Source organism: Myotis nattereri, assembly GCF_964212035.1.
Source record: "Myotis nattereri genome assembly, chromosome: 7".
Classification (NCBI taxonomy): Eukaryota; Metazoa; Chordata; class Mammalia; order Chiroptera; family Vespertilionidae; genus Myotis; species Myotis nattereri.
The window spans coordinates 32,695,536-32,712,648 of record NC_138082.1 but is presented as its reverse complement, the minus strand read 5'-3'; the positions used below and the strand labels follow the sequence as shown (position 1 = coordinate 32,712,648).

Sequence of the window (17,113 nt, the reverse complement as noted above, 5' to 3'; positions counted from 1 at the left end):
GGGGTTGAAGCCCGGACACTGAGTCTCCAAGATGCTCAGAGCCGGGAATGCCTCTCTGTGTTTTCTAGACTCCTGCCTGTGTGTCCGCACCCACCTTTGCCTACAGTTCACTGTGTCTGCATACTTGTGTCAAGGATGTAACGCATATACGTTTAAGCTCAGGTACATTCTTTCTCCGACACTTTGGAAACCATTTCCAAAATCCACCTGCTCCATGGTCTGCATGCCAGGACCACTCACCAATTTGTAGGTGGACAGGGTCAGCTGAATGGACACGTACTTTAGGCCCCAGCCTTTGATCCTGTCCTGGAAGCCAGACAGAGCCAGCTGGCCGATGATGCGGAGAATTGCCATTCTCACCTGAGAGGACAGGGCGACAGACACGCTGGGGGTCGGGGTGGGCTCCAGGGTGGGAGGCTGGGCATCCAACACCCAATCCCATGACATGAGACAGTAGAATTGGGGTGCTCTGGGCTGGAAGGGGTCTCAGGAGCCACCTGACCACTACCCACTCTGTTCACTACCCTGCCTCATCCAGGGGATCCCACTCTGCAGCATGTCCACCCCAGAATCTCGCCTGGACCTTTCAGAGACATAGAGTGCACTGCCTTTTACGTAGACAGCTCCATCCTCAGGGGACAACCTGAGGCTCCCTGGGGCTCATGTGTGGGCCAGCCCAGAACAAGCCTGTTCTCTCTTCCCCAGACAGCCTCCAGCTATTGAAGAGAGCTTTGCCTGAACCCCCAGTCCAAATCCCCCATTCCCTCCTCGTTTCTGCTGACCCTCCCATCCTGGACCTCTCGTCCCTGGGGTCGGGCAGCAGCCCCCAGGGTCCAAGGCCAGAACCAAAGCTACACTCCCAGGTGGCCATGGCTGCAGTGGCTCCCTTATTTGGAGGGTGGAGGGTGCATCCCTCATCTGCTTTTTTCACATGCAGTAGTGACCTTACAACACCCCAAGCTGAGTCCCCTTGGCCTGCCCTCTGTCCAAGTGTGTCTGAGACCCCAGTAGGCAGCAGTGAGAGTGAGATGAGAGCGAGCCACAGCTTTGATGGGCCTCACTCACCTCCAGCCCTACTCAGGGCTGGCTGGGAGCTAGGTTTCCTACTGAAGGGCGTTACTTCTGGAGGCCGGCCTCCACCCACAGAGCTGGAGAGGAGCCAAGGCGCTGCTGATGGAAGAAGGCCCCTGCCGACTTCCCTTTGCTTCCCAGCAGGGACTTCTGAGCGCCAACCCGTCCAGGTCTCTGCCCTGTTACCTTGGAGCGGGTGTCAGAGATGGTGTTCTTGACCACCCGGATGGCCAGGCAGATGGTCTTGATATTCATTCTGGGATCTGAAAGAGGAAAACCAGCCTGGAGGGCCGATGGCCTCAGGGCTGGTCTCTGAGATACCCAGAGCAGCGGGAGCTCACCTTCCCTGGACAGGCATCAGGTGGCTTGTCCACGTCACAGCCTCCTGAGCCTCCAATTCACCACCACATGCTGAAGGGCACTGCCCTCAGAGCCTCCCAATGCCCAGCCCAGCCCACACTAGTCCACCCTAGGGCGATGTGTTTATGTCTCACTCCCTCAGTCTCCTCTCTCTCTCTCTCTCTCTTCTCTCTCTCTCTCTCTCTCTCTCTCTCTCTCTCTCTCTCTCTCTTTTAAATTGATGTTTAGAGAGAGGGGAAGGGAGAGAAGGGATAGAGAGATAGAAACATCAATGAGAAAGAAACATTGGTCGGCTGCCTCCTGTATGCCCCGCACTGGGTATCAAGCCCACAGCCCAGGCATGTGCCCTAACTGGGAATCAAACTGGTGACTTCTTAGGGCCTGGATCAACGCTCCACCACTGAGCCACATCAGCGAGGCCCAGGTTTAGTTGTATGTCTCTTTTGAACCCAGTCAGACTCTCCTTGAAAGCAGGGTCACAGCCCCAACTGGTTTGGCTCAGTGGATGGAACGTCAGCCTGCGGACTCAGGGGTCCCAGGTTCCATTCTGGTCAAGGGCAGGTATCTTGGTTGCGGGCACATCCCCAGTAGAGGGTGTGCAGGAGGCAGCTGATCGATGTTTCTAACTCTCTATCCCTCTCCCTTCCTCTCTGTAAAAAATCAATAAAATATATTTTTAAAAAAGAAAGAAAGAAAGGGTCTCCACCTCAGAGCTTCTTAGTCCCCTCAGCTGGGCACACAGTTCTGGGCACACAGTGGGTATGAGTAGGCTGCAAAGCATAGCTGTGGAGAGCCTGGGCTCCAGGGCCAGGCTGACCGGGTTCAAAACCTGTCCCCAGTACACCCCAGCTGTGTGACCTCGGGTGAATCACTCAGTTTCCCTCTGTGCCTCAGTTTACTTACCTATAAAATGTGGGAAAGTATAGTGCCTCCCTCACAGAGGTCCTGTGAGCAGTAATGAGTTAGCATGGTGCTTGGCACACAGCACATGCTGCTTTGTGTTTTAAAACTAATGACAGCACATCCTGTTAAAGGAGGAGGAAGATTAAGGGAGATGAGAAAGCACCTCTATGAGAAGGTTCTGGAGAGATAATGTGTGGACAGAATTAGGGTTGGGTGCTCCGGTTGATGTTCAAGTCTAGGTGTTACTGGAATCCCATGCTGGTGGAGGAAAAGCAGGAAATGAGGACAGGCAATCAGGCACTGAGGAGGAATGTTTATTTTTTTTCTGATTGTAAAAATAGTGTATGTTGTCCTGGCCAGGTGACTCAGTTGATAGGAGCATCGTCCCATACACCATAAGATTGCAGTTTTAATTCCCAGTGGAGGCATGTATGTGAGGCAACCAATTGATGTTTCTCTCTCTCTCTCTCTCTCTCTCTCTCTCTCTCTCTCTCTCTCTCATTAGTAAAAACATATCCTTAGGTGAAGATTAAAAAAATAATAGTGCACGCCCAGCCGGTGTGGCTCAGTGATTGAGCATCAACCCATGAACCAGGAAGTCATGGTTCGATTCCTTATCAGGATGCATGCCCAAGTTGTGGACTTGGTCCCCAGTGGGGATATGTTTTTACACACAGACACTCAGTTCAAGGGCTGAGCAGAAGCCACCCAGGCTCTTCTCGCCATGTACCTGCAGGGCTGCATGCTGCCAGCAGGGGGCACATTGTTCAAAAGGTGAGGTCTGAGCTAGTGTGTGGCTGCAGACAGTATTTCCCTTTTGATATCAAGGCCAGAGTTTGGGTTTAAGGATTTAGAATCAGGAGTTTAGACTAAAGTTGGGCATTGAGTCAATGATTTAGGGATATACCTACATGATATATGAGTCTTTCTATTCATCTTTGAGTTAGCTTTGGGATTAGTACTAAGATTCGGGTTAACAGTCTGAAATTCAGACTCAGGTGGAAGCTGGGATTCAGAGTTTAAAGAGAGGGTTAGGGGTGGGGAAGATGGGTCACAGTGCTGGTTAAGTTCAAGGATAGAAAACGTGAAGGAACTGAGAGCATTGGCTCCTTCGCCCCACCCAGTGGTGTCTACAAAAGAGGAAATGACAGAAGTCCAGACATGGGTGAAACCCACCCCTCCTGACCCCCACCCGCCTTCCTGCCCTTGCTCACCATCTGCGCCCACCACTGCCCTGATCAGGGTGAGGGTTCCCACGCGGATGGCCTCCTTGCTTATCTCCATTTGGCTGAGAAAGAACTTCATCAGCTCCTTAGGGTAGGAGCGAGCTGCAGGGGGAAGGGCAGTTTGAATCCCTCCCACTGAGCCAGTGCAGCGGGGGAGGCAGCCCCAGCTGTGCTCAAAGCCTCACCGAGGGCTATGAAGCAGTGTTCGATCTCCCTCACATTCTGGCTGCTGTACTGCTGCTGGACGGGGACCTTGGTGCACACCTAGGAAGGGGCCATGCAGGGAAGGTGGGTGAGGTCACAGCCGAACAGTGGAATGTAGGTGCACAGGAGAAAGACAAAGCCTCCACCACCCTTTTGACCCGGTCGGCCACTTGCCGCAGCCCGCGTCCTCCAGATCCACCCTGAGAATGCCATGCCCAGCCATGCTTGCCAGTCTCACCTGGATGTGCAGTTCTGTGAAAATAGTGTGTAGATGCATTTGGGGGACGGGGGTGCTGGTGATGACCGACACTTCTAGGATCTGCCTCAAGACCTGCAACAGATGGCCAAATGGTGGCAGATGACCTTCCACCAACTCATGGTCACAGTCTAGACACTTGATGATGAGGTGATCCTGGATTTAGGGTGGGCCTTAAATCCAATGACTGGTGTCCTTATAAGAAGAGAAGACACAGAGCCAGGGACTGGGAAGAAGGCCACGTGAAAACGAAGGACAAGTTAGGAATGATGCTGCCTCAAGCCTAGCAATGCCTGGACACCAGACGCTGGGAAAGGCAAGCAAGGATTCCCCCCAGAGCCTTCAGAGGGAATGCAGCCCTGCCCACACCTTGAATTTAGACGTCTGGTCCTCAGAACCTTGAGAGAATAAACTTCTGTTGATTTAAGCCACCCATCTTGTGGTTCTTTGTTATAGCAGCCCCAGGAAACTACACAAAGGTCACAGCCTCACCGTGGCCTCTAAAACCCTTTGGAATCTTATCCCTTCCCCCTAAAAGTACCAGGCCCCATGGCTCCTCATAGGGCACAGATGTTGGGTCTGCTGTCAATCGTCCAAATATCAGACATCCCACCTTCCATCCAGATGGCACCTCTCCTCCCCGCCGCCAAGCGCACCCCCCCCCCCCCCCGCCCCGCCCTGGTACACTTGGGGACCAAGCCTCCAGCCCAGGCAAGTTCCTGCACAGCCCGTACCTGTGTGATGAAGAGGGCCTCCAGGCTGCCCTGGTACTCTGCCAGCAGCAGGGGGAGGTAGTCGTACACCTCCTCCCGCAGGTCATCGTTGGGCAGGAGCAGGTTCAGCATGGGCCTCAGGGACTTGATGACCCCCAGCTTCACCTACCACAGGAGGGGAATCTCAGGATTCCTTGACTTAGGGCCCCCAGCAAGGACCAGTCATGTCAGCCCTGTCCACAGAGTCAAGAAGGTGTGACAGAGGGGACCTTGGAAGTAGAGTTGAGTCCTTGCCCAGGGCCCCACAGGTGAGCAGTGAGACCAGGCTGTCCCCATGAGTCCTGGCTCTCTCACTTAGGTGGCCTTGTACAGGTACTTATTCACTCTGTGTCTCTTTCCTCATTTGTAAAACAGTCCTACGCCATAAAGTTGGCATGGAAATAGCTCCCATAGGTAAACCACATGAAGAGCTCCCACTTGCACATAACACGACCCCCACCTAGAAGCTCCCAGGGCTTTATCCAGCCGGCCTCCTGGGGCACCAGTGCCTGGGCATTCAGGGGCATGACCTCCTAGCTCTGCCATTAATTAGGTCACTATCTCTCTGGGGTCCTGGGAACAAGGCTGGACCCAGCGGTGTCTCAGCTCTCCCAGCCCCACAGGCTAGGGAGCCATTACCTGGGGAAAGGCAGGCCCCCCTGAGAAGGGCTCATCTCACCTCTGGGTTGTAGCTCCTCAGCCACACGGTCACGAAATAGCGATACATGGGGAACAGCTTTATAGCAAACTGCTCCTCGGTCATTACAGGGTACACGCTGTCCTCCAGATGCCTCAGGTAGAACTGCACCGTCTCACAGAAGGTCTCCATGGCTACGGTGGGAGAGGGGGAACCCAGAGGGGTAGGAGGCAGGACACAGCCCCATCCACAGAGTCAAAAATATGTGACAGAGGGGACCTTGGAAGTAGGGTTGAGTCCTTCTCCAGGAGGGAGGGAGAGCTCACACACTTCCACAGCTAGTAGGTTCCTGAGATGGCCAGGGACAGCCCAGAAAAATCCCCTCTACATCCCTCTCTCTCTGCCCTCCCAGCCCCTCACCACTCCCTAGTTTTTACCCCATATACCTTTTTATAAAAGAATCCCCCAGGGTTGGGAGGGGGAGTATTAAGTACACAGGCATGTCCAGGCCCTGGCCCTTGGGATTCACATGCAGGGGTCAAGGATGGGGCCTGGACATAACTCTTTACCCACATCCCGGGGACGCCAATACAGAGGGAAGCAAACCCAGTTTGTCCTATTTTTCTCAGGGTTCAGGGATTTGGGGACCAAGAAAACATTATGTAATGAAAAGTTGGGCAAGGAGATCGGATGTTAACAGCATCAAAGACCTGCCCTAGTCAGGCCCAACACGGAGACATTTCCCCTGGTCTCCTCCCTGAAGGGGAATCCCATCCCCTTCACTGGTCTGAGAAGCTTAATTACAGAGCAAGCTACGCCAAGTCACAGGGACAGCTTTCTCCTCTAAGCCACCTGCCCCCCTGGAGAGCCAATCCGAGGCCACACCAAGCAGTAGATTGAACAAATGTTTGGGAATAAATGAACAAACAGCCTCTGGTTCAACAACCCACACACACACACCCACTTCTTACCCCACTTTCCCCTCCAGCACCCTGACTGGGCCAGACCTGCAGGCCCACGGGGGACACGTACCACCACAGATCACCTGGCGCATCTTGGCTTCGTTGACGAGTCTCAGCATCGTGAATATGGTTGCCAGGGTGATGCCCATGTAGGGCATGAACTCAAACACTATAGTGTGGGGGAGGGGTTGGGGGAGCAGGGTCAGCCGGGAAAAGGTGAAGGTGACACCTCCACTTTGCCCCCAACCCAATCCCAGTGCCTGCCGAGACAAGGAACCCCTTTGTGCCCCTATGGCCACAGGAAATAGTGTGGAAGTCAAGAGGTGAAGAGTCAGCTGGATGTAGGTGAAGGGAAAGGAAGACAGAAAAAGGAGGGGCAACAGAGGGACAGAAGGAAGAGAGAGAGCAGAGACAGAGCCATGGGAGAGATGGGAGAGGCAGGAAGTGGGAGACTGAGCTCTCAGAGCACGTCGGCTTCCTTGGAATGATGTCTGTTCCCTTTGGGTGTCACAGATTTTCTTGGATCGATGAGAAACAGAAAGAAAGAGAGTGAGGAAGAGGAACTGAAGGAAGACCAGCAGGCAGAAAAGAGGAGGGCAGAGAAAGAAAGGAAACAGAGATGGGAAGGGGACAGAGAAAAGAGGTTTTTCGGAGAAAGAGTAACAGGTGACAGGCCCTACTCCGACACCCCTCTGAGCCTAGGCCTTCCACTGTGCTGGGAGCCCCCATCCCCACCAACATGCTTTCTTTAGACTTTCTTTCCCTGGCTGAGTCCCTTCCTCCTATTCATCCATCTGTCCCTCTGTCCTGGTTCTCTGGCCTCAGCACACAAGAGGCCTAGGCCCTCCCTTGCCCCTGAACCCCTCCAGCTGTCATCTCATAGCAAGTGATCGATCCTCTTTGTCTTCACCCCTCCCACCTCCCTCCAGCCTGACCATGCTCCATCCCCAACACACCATGAAACTCTTCTTGGCCAAGCAGCCTTCTCCAGCCTCATCTTACTGGATCCTTCAGCAAGATGGGACACAACTGCCCCTGGGCCCTTGCTGAATCACTGTCCTCTTTGCAAGGCCCACTACACCGCACTGTCCTCACCTTCCTCCCCATTCTTACGATCCCTCCTAAGCCTTCTTAATGCTAAGGCTTCTCTCTTCTCTTTTCTCTTTACTTTCATGCTCTTGGGGTCAATGGCTTTGAACACCACCTACACTCTGAGGTCCCTTGGTAGGAAAGCTGAGCCCAGACCTGCCCTCTGAACTCAGCATCCACACATCAGCTCCCCACATGACCTCTCCAGTTGGACATCTCACAAGGAATGCAAACTCCATACATACAAATGAGGTTCTTTCTGAGCCCCCAAGTTATCTCTCTCTCCATGTTTCCCATCTCAGGACATTAACAACCATATACCCTATTGCTCAAACCTGAAATGTGAGAGTCATTCTTGCTTCCTCTTCGCCTTCTACACACAACTTATAGTTTCATGCCCAAGCCCCATCCATACCTTCCATCTGTTCAATGCTCACCAAATGCACTCCAACCCAAGTCACCATCACCACCCCTTCACACATCTTCCATCTCCATCCACACAATAGCTCAGTTACATCAGACAATTCTGCAGCCTTGAAATCCCTCAGTAGCTTTCTAGTGCCCTCAAATACAATCCAGACTCTTTACCCACTTGGCCTGCCTAACTTTCCAACCTCATCTTATACCATCTCCCCTGGCTCTCTAACTCCAGACACACTGACCTCTCAGCTCTTCAGAGAAGCCAAGCTTTTTTCCTGCCTCAGGACCTTTGCACATGATGTTCTCTTAGTGCAGCGGTTCTCAACCTGTGGCTCACGACCCCTTTGGGGGTCGAATGACCCTTTCACAGGGGTTGCTTAAGACCATCGGAAAACACATATATAGTTACATATTGTTTTTGTGATTAATCACTATGCTTTAATTATGTTCAATTTGTAACAATGAAAATACATCCTGCATATCAGATATTTACATTATGATTCATAACAGCAGCAAAATTACAGTTATGAAGTAGCAACGAAAATAATTTTATGGTTGGGGGTTGCCACAACATGAGGAACTGTATTAAAGGGTCGCGGCATTAGGAAGGTTGAGAACCACTGTCTTAGTGCATCCCGTTCTTCACACAGATATCATCATCTCATCATTTAGGTCACAGTTGAAATATAACTGCCTCAGTGAGGACCCTACAGAGATGAAGTCCTCTCCCTCATCCTGATTTCAAGCAGTCACCTGGCTGTCCTCTTCACAACCTCATCTCTTATTATGATCACTTATTTTCTTGTTTACTTGTTTATGGTCCTTTATGAGGGTAGAGACTGTGCATGTTTTATTCCCTGTTGTGGCCCAACACTCATCGCAATGCCTGCATGGACTTAGTACCTCTTTTGTGGAATGAAAGGAAAGGGAATGAGAGAAGGGAAATAAAATGAGAGAGGGAGATGAGAAGACAGAGAAGAACAGAGCCTCAGAGGAAGAGGAGCGAGAGTTTTGGAGGAGATGGAAGGATGGAGAAATATAGACCAAAATGTGAGGCAGAGGCACACAGAGAGAATCTTGATAGCTGAGAGATCCAGGGAGATGAAAAGAAGGAATTCCAGAAAAAGAGAAGAAAAGAGAGAAATGGAGGGGGCAGGGGGTGCAGAGACTAGGAGGAAGTGCTGGGCCAGTCCGAAGGGGCCAGGAACTGGGTTGAGGGCCCCCACACCCTACCATTGCCATTGGCCAGCTTTGCCAGGGTGATGATGACAAACTCGTCTGTGAGGTCGAGGGGCTTGAGACGGTGCTGCATCTCATACATGACCACACTGAAGTGGTTCCGGGACAAAGCTACCAGGGTGTCACTGGCCACCTCTGCCTTCATGTAACCCTCCACCTGAGGGGACCAGAGAGGGACATGTGGTGTGACCACCAGCTGGATCCTCATAAAACCCTCCAGTCCCATGCCTTCTCCAGCCCTGCTGGGCCCCCTTGGGCTCAGCCTGTTCTTGCCCTATGAAGTGGTTGGACAAGGGCCTTGGTTGTCACAGACCATACCCACCAATAGTCCCACCCTAGTTTGGCAGAGACACAGGTAACCAATGGAGCCCAGAGTTCCTCTACCTCCAGGATCTCCCGCATCTCCTTGGAGGCAATGGTCACCAGCCTGTGGACACACTGCTCCTCCAGCTCCCCCTCCTGCTGAATGATCTCCTGCAGGATGTTGTAAATGTTGACTTTCCGCTGGGTGGATATCTGAGGAATAAGCATGGCAGGCAGGAAAATCCCAAGCTTCAGACCCCTACTCCTCCATCTTCCATCGCCTGCCCTTCCCTCCTCCATCGAACTCCTCCAACTGGCCCCATCAGTGTGGCCTGCAAATGGTTCCCTCTTCCCTGGGTTCAGTCTGACATGCTCAGCAAGGCAGGTGTCAAATAGTCAGCATGCCAGGTCTTCAAGACTTGGCACTGGCCCAACTGAGAGTCCAAGAAGTTGGGTTTGCTCTGCCCTTTGCCCTAGTGAGGGGGCGCTCCAGGCCAGGGTATCTCTATTTCAATTCCTAGATAGCTCTTATCACTGTTATAAATTATAGGATTGCACGAAGAGGTTGTAATCCAGACCACACCCGGGGAGCTGGATTTGAGAAAGACTCTAATTTATTCAGGTACGACGAGCCACTCTCAAGAAATGAGGGATGACTCTGTATGTGGGCCATTGCCTGCAAAGCCCTCTGGAAAGACTGCTTCCTCCCCCAGGCAGTAAGAAGATCACTTTCCAACAGTCCAGACATCGCAGCATATTTGGGGACCTCAAGAAGAGAGGAATGCACCCAAATTTATATGTTCTACTCGTGAAATCTGATACAGAGAGTGTTGGTCTTATTTTCCTCGTCTTGGTTTAGTGAGTCAGAGAGGCTAGTAAAACACCAACCAGGGATTCCTTGTGGCCATTGCTGTTCAGTGCCACAAGGCTCGAGATCAGGGATTCACAACAGGTCCTTTCTTTTTTGTTGTTGCTTCCTAAGGAGTCTTCTTAGACATTTCTCCCCTAATCAGCCCTCATGAAACCTTGATACCACGCATATAGTATGTACCTGTTTATGGGCTGTATACAGGTCTGTGCTTTATACATAAAAAAGTGAGATTTTTCTCCGCTCCCCTCCAAGAACCAGTTTTACCCGTTTGGGGGCAGTATTGCACCCCATTTGTTGAGAATAACTGCTCTGGGTTTTCAAAGTGAACTCTAGAAGGCCTATGTGCATAATCAGCACTCTTAATGAACCCACATAAACGGCCAGGCAAATTGTAATAAGAACTGTCTTTCCTGCGATCAAGATTAATCCCTGGAGAATATTTATGGGCACAAGAGAAAAACTGTTCAACACTTGGAAACTGGCATAAAACAGGCACTCAGTGGCCTTCCAGTGTGTGGTGCTGCCTGCCAGCCACTTGGGGGTTCTCAGTGCCTTTATCTTGGACTGTCTAGGCCAGCGGTTCTCAACCTGTGGGTCGTGACTCCTTTGGGGGTCGAACGACCCTTTCACAGGGGTCGCCTAAAACCATTGGAAAACACATATATAATTACATACTGTTTTTGTGATTAATCACTATGCTTTAATTATGTTCAATTTATAACAATGAAAATACATCCTGCATATCAGATATTTACATTATGATTCATAACAGTAGCAAAATTACAGTTATGAAGTAGCAACAAATATAATTTTATGGTTGGGGGTCACCACAACATGAGGTACTGTATTAAGGGGTCGCAGCATTAGGAAGGTTGAGAACCACTGGTCTAGGCCAGTGGTCGGCAAACTCATTAGTCAACAGAGCCAAATATCAACAGTACAATGACTGACATTTCTTTTGAGAGCCAAATTTTTTAAACTTAAACTATATAGGTAGGTACATTGTTATTAACTTAATTAGGGTACTCCTAAGGCTTAGGAAGAACCACACTCAAGGGACCAAAGAGCTGCATGTGGCTCGAGAGCCACAGTTTGCTGACCATGGGTCTAGGCAATGGTATGGCTCCATGGGGATAGAAGCTAACTGGCCCAGCATCTCGGCACCCTGGGTCTGCTATGTCTTTGCTCTCCCATATCCACCAGCTTTGCTCCTGCTCTAGCATAATGGCTCCCAACCCCACTGTGTCAGAATATGGAAGAGCTTTTAAAAATTGCCATAACTACAGTCTCCACTAGGTGCTCAAGAAACTAGAACTTCACAGTCCAGCCCATTTCCATACCCTGGCACCTAGCCCTGCACCTTTGACAATCAGTACTTGTGTGCTAAGTGGTAGATGGACACAAGAGCAGCCACTGTGGCTGGGCTCAGAGGAGCAGCTCAGGGCGCAGGAGGCCCTACCTCTGGCACCTGAAGGCAGCGGATGAGAGCGTTCATCACCATACAGGGCTTGGTGGTGGCCTTCTCCGTGATTATCACCGAGGCCAGTGTCTTCCGCATGTCAGGACCTGCCCCAGCAGCATCCATCTTTGATTCGCTGTCTATGATGTTGAGGAGGTTTGTGACTTGTTGGAAAGTCCCTGAGACAGAGATGGCACATGTTTGGTGCTAAGGTGACCATTACAGAAGGTGCTCCCTGTGCCCCAGCCTCCCCGACACCTGCACAGCCTTAGCTGCATCTGTCCACCGCGTGGATGGAGATACTTAAACCTCAGCGAGGACTTGCCCTCAAGAAGTTAGTGGCCAAGATCAGACAGGAGTGCAAGGATGTGGGTGACTTTCTTACCCCCATCATCTGGTTCCAGAGGTTCCAGGTCCTCTGTTTCTTCGGACAGGTCCTCGTTTGAGTCTACTGCCGATTCTGTCATGTCTTTCTCAGGCTCTTTTGACATAAACAAGATTTTTAAAATACTTGGTGCATTGACACAGTCTAAGATGACCTCCAGTGAGTCACACCTTGTATAATCCCTTCCCTTTGAGGGTGGGCAGACTCCAGGATTTTTTTCTAAACAATAGAGGCTGACAAAAGTGATGGGAAGCCACTCTCATGATCACATTATATCATATCAGTCTTAGCAGATTGGAGAAAGAAATTCTTCTGCCAGCCTTGAAGGGTAACAGCCATGATGTGAACTGCCGATACAGGTAGCCATATAGCAAGGAATTGAGAGCCTCAGTCCTACAACCACAAGGACCTGGATTCTGCTAGCAACCACATGAGCTTGTAGAGCATGCAGTCATCTGACACCCTGAGTGCAGCCGGTGAGATCCCAGAGCAAAGGACTTGGCTAAGACATGCCCAGACTTTGACCCACAGAAACTACGAAATAATAAATGGGTGTTGTTTTAAGCCACTAAGTTTATGATAATACGTTACACAGCAATAAGTAAGTAATACACTTGATTAAGCAGACCTTCCTCCCTGTTTTCTAGGCACTGAAAATGAGAGATGAATTAGAAATCTGCCTCAGCAAGTTTCATAGTTTTTTCAAAGGCTATCACATCAGCAGCTTCTTAAGGGTTGACAAACACCAACACAGATGTCAAGATGGAAGATTCAAAACCCCCAGGTCCTTTCTCCTCCTGTTCCCAAGTTCCTCAGTCTCAAACTCCACCCCAAGGCCCTTCACCATCCTGTGCCCTTTCCTCTAGGGAATCCTTTAAAGAGCTACTCTGGGACCTAAATACTGACCTTTTCTCCAAACTCTCTCCAAGATGGAACAAAAATACAACACAAGAAGCAGCTCTGTTCTTTGCTTAATAAACATCAATGGTGACTTGGACAATGGCAGGATCAGTTGTCAAAATGGGAGACAGTTGGGCTCCTCAGTGGTAACACAGATGAGGACCAGGTCTCCTGGCGGGTGGAGGTCTTCATTAGAATCATCACCGTTAGGTGCCAGACCCTTGGAACTTTGAGCTCCAACTGCCTCCCTGAGTCTCTGTCAACTGAGGACTTTGAAGAGTGCACAGATCCTGTGAGAAAAACCCACATCATGCTGCTTAAACATTGCTTGAACATTACCCACATGTCTGGTGAAGTACGGTGGCCTGTTTGGGAGAGGAAAATGGTGAGAGGGAGGTGCTTCACAGCCTGGGGATACTGTCATAGAGCCCCAGGGTGGAGAGGTGTGGTCTGGGCAGCTGGAGGGGAGGAGGGTGACAGAAAGTCCTGGGAAGAGGACTCCTCCCTGAGGATTGGGTGTCTTGCAGGATGAGGAAGGGGGTTTCCACTGGCAGAATACTTAGAAGATAAAGAACCTCAAGGAAGGCAGGGACCTTGTGTCCTTAAACCAAAAGTGAGGCCCAAAGGATTTCCCTGCCACTTACAGCTGTGAGAGAGTCCAGATTACCAGTTTGAGCAATGAAATATTGGCCTCAGAAGCCTTTCATGCATTACAGGGCAACAGAACAAGACTCACAGCCATCTGGGCCTTGGTGCTCAGTCAAAATTACACTCAATGTTTGCCCGCCCTGCCAAGAGGCAGCGAGTTCCTCTGCCTCTGCTTGGACACCTCTGAGACCAGGAAGCTCATTACCCTCATTAACCCATTTCTACTTCATTGACTTTGGGTGGTTAGAAGATGAGCTTCCTCTCTATAGTGCCAAGCATATCTTCCCATAGAAAGTATGCATTGTTCCTTGGTCTGCCCTTCGGAACAATATTGACTGATATGAAATAGACACAAGGAGACAATTATCACAAGCCCCATCTTTCACAGACCCCTCTGTCCTACCTCCTCCCTCTCCCCTCTAAGCCTTCTTTTTTCTTCCATCGATTACTCTAAGTGACATGGTTGCAATTCCACAGCAGTTAAGCGGGGCTCCCCATTCTGTGATGGATACAGAGGTAGATAGGACACACCTTTGTCTTCTGAGGGTCTAAGATGCAACACATAAGATGTCAGGAATTTAGAGCTGAAAGTGAATGTATCAGCTACTGCTGTGTAACAAGCCTCTTCAAAACCACTTACTAGTGCTTGCAAGTCAATGGGTGGTGAGCTGGGTGGTTCTGTTGATCTGCGCCTTGTCCAGCCAAGCACAACTGAAATCACTCATACATCTGCAGTAGCCAGTGGGTTAAGTGAGGGCTGGCTGGTCTAGGATGGCCTCACACACAGGGGTCTTGCAGTTGGCTAGCTATTGGCTGAAGTGACTAGGATGATTGGGATAGTTGTGTCTCATAGCAGCTAAGTGGGCTTCCAAGAGAGTGAGCAGAAACATGAAGCCCTCTTGAAGCCTAGACTTAGAATTGGCACCATCACCTCTGCCATATTCTATTAATCAATGCAGGTCACAGGCCAGCCCAGATGCAAGGGCTAGGGCAGTGGTCGGCAAACTGTGGCTCGCGAGCCACATGCGGCTCTTTGGCCCCTTGAGTGTGGCTCTTCCACAAAATACCGACTTCTGCGCATGGGCCACGAAGTTTCAATCACACTGTAAGTGCGTGCCCGCACGTGGTATTTTGTAGAAGAGCCACACTCAAGGGGCCAAAGAGCCGCATGTGGCTCGCAAGCTGCAGTTTGCCAACCACTGGGCTAGGGTAATAGATCTCTCTTCTTAACCAGAAGAGCTGCAAGGACATGGCTAGTGGGAGTGGTGAATATGACCATTTTTTCTTATACACATGGTGAGTGTGTAAGTACAGAAAAAAAAATGAGATGCCCTTGAATACATTATTTAGAGAGAACACGAAGACAATGAGATCAAGGAGAAAGACGTGGACTCTGCTTGGTTTTTCAAAGTGAAAATACTTTTTATTTCTCAGATCATGACAGGAATATTTGATTCACATGCAATCCATTCATAAAATCAGCCACTCTTGTGCTTTCACTCTGTAGAGCTTCCCACATCCATTTCTAAGGGAACTAACTTGAAAATAAGAAAACATTGTAGAAACCTGTGAGCTTAAAGGTATGAAAAGGGCCAAGGCAAGAAGTGAGGGAAATGTGAGTATGTAGTGGACACATTTGGTGGCACCTCTCCAGAGACAAGTTTCCCTCTTCTTTGACCCTTCGGGTCACAGTTATGGGCTCCTGGTGGTCACGGTTTCCCTCTGTAATCCCTCCCCCAACACTCCTGATTAGAAAAGGAGAGGACGCCTGGTCTAGCTGGACTAATCAGATTCTTCCTCCCAGGAATTCAGAACTCTGGGCAAGACAGAACCCAGTCAGTGTCCTATAGGATCTTGGGGTTGAGAAATCAGGAACTGGCCCTCAGGGCCGGTGAGCAATAAGTGACTCTAGAAGGGGCAGGACATTGCACCCAGAATGAAACGGATTTCACGGGCTTACCACAGCTCTTGTCCTGATTTCAAAACCCACAGGCAGGGCTGTCAGAGCCGCATGGCACTCCAGTGTGAGATGCCCCCATGGTGGGGACGAAGGGAGGTAGGTCCCTAGCCTCAGAGACCTCCATGGCTGTCTGAAAGGGGGGGTGGCATTCCCCTTCTTGCAGCCCTCCCCGCTGGGTAGGAGGCAGCCTGTGAGCAGAAGGTGATCTGAGGCTGTGGGTGTTAGGAACTTACCCAAACTTCCAGAGGTTGGGAAGTCCACCCCTCTGCATGAGGAGCAAAGCAACCAGGCCAATGTGGCTAAGTGCTCAGGTGAACATAGGGGTGGGGACTCGGGAATAAGGGGGAGGGCCCAGGTGACCAGCCAGAAGTGGTCAAGTCAACAAGGGGGAGGGGCTAGGTGAATAGCTGGAAGTGATCACGTGAACAAGAGGGTGGGGCCAGGTCAACAGCCGGAAGTGGTCAAGTGGTTAGGGCGGTGGGGCCACATGAATGCCAAAGAGGGTCACAACAGGTCACAAACACCTCACCTTCGGTCCAGACCCTGGATGGCAGCAAAAAGGTCCTTTTCCTCACAGCAGGGCATACCCTGTTAATGAAGCAAAAAGCTGGCCCTGAGGGCCCGGGCACCAGTAGGTGACTCTGGAGTGGGCAGGACAGTGCTTTCAGAATGGAATGGGCTTTCAGGGGCTTAACACAGCTCTTGCCCTGATTTCAAAGCCCACAGGCAGGGCTGTCAGGGTCGCAGGACACTCCAGTGTGAGATGCCCCCATGGTGGGGATGATGGGGGGTCCCTAACCTCAGAGACCCCAATGGCTGTCTTAAGGGGGCGCTGTTGAGGGTCACAAGCGGATGCAAAGGCCCCACCTTCCTGTCGTCCAGACTCTGGATGGCAGCAAGAAGGTCCCTGTCCTCACGGAAGGGCATCCCTGTGAATGAGGTGGGGACAGAGGAGCAGAATAGGACAAGAGAATGGGGAAGAGCAAAGCTGTCACTCAGAGCATGTAAGGACAGAAGAAGACAAGAGAGGCTCCAATCATCCCAGCCCTTCTGTACGCTTGGCCATGAGCCTGAGTCCTAGGAACCCCATCTCCTTACAAAAAGACCCTCTACTTGCTTAAGGTGTCTAGAGTTGGGTTCTCTTACTTGTGGGACTAGAAACATGAAGGTGCAGAGGAGCCCGTGAGAGGTCAGAGCAGCTCAGGGCCCCTGAGAGAGACGAGGGGGCATGGAACAGGGGCAGCAGGGCCAGGATATGGTCACTGGGTGGACGGGAAGTGCCTAGAAAGAGGGTGGACCCAATGCAAGAGTCACCACAGGGTCTAAAACTGTGGGGGGAGGGAGCTGGTGTGAAGAGCTTGTGTTCCAAAAGCAGCCTGGGGAAGGAGCAAATGAGGCAGAGTCAGGAGAAGCCCTAGCTATCCACGTGACACCCAGCTCCAACTTGAAGCATGTATGTTTAAAACGT

At 51.0% G+C, this 17,113-nt stretch overlaps 1 protein-coding gene across 1 annotated transcript in view; it reads right to left on the bottom strand.

Moving 5' to 3' along the window:
- Positions 1-13,119, bottom strand: part of MROH2A (maestro heat like repeat family member 2A) — a gene marked incomplete at both ends in the record, with an annotated part of 42,392 nt that extends 29,273 nt beyond the window's left edge. Inside the window, 13 exons of the mRNA XM_081096018.1 lie at positions 241-360; positions 1,258-1,334; positions 3,549-3,662; positions 3,746-3,824; positions 4,003-4,095; positions 4,755-4,898; positions 5,452-5,603; positions 6,442-6,540; positions 9,114-9,276; positions 9,504-9,635; positions 11,753-11,931; positions 12,138-12,233; positions 13,044-13,119. Of these exons, the coding sequence (XP_080952144.1) occupies positions 241-360; positions 1,258-1,334; positions 3,549-3,662; positions 3,746-3,824; positions 4,003-4,095; positions 4,755-4,898; positions 5,452-5,603; positions 6,442-6,540; positions 9,114-9,276; positions 9,504-9,635; positions 11,753-11,931; positions 12,138-12,233; positions 13,044-13,119 (1,524 nt within the window). The remainder of the gene's footprint in view (positions 1-240; positions 361-1,257; positions 1,335-3,548; positions 3,663-3,745; positions 3,825-4,002; positions 4,096-4,754; positions 4,899-5,451; positions 5,604-6,441; positions 6,541-9,113; positions 9,277-9,503; positions 9,636-11,752; positions 11,932-12,137; positions 12,234-13,043) is intronic.
- Between the last annotated feature and the right edge of the window lie 3,994 nt (positions 13,120-17,113).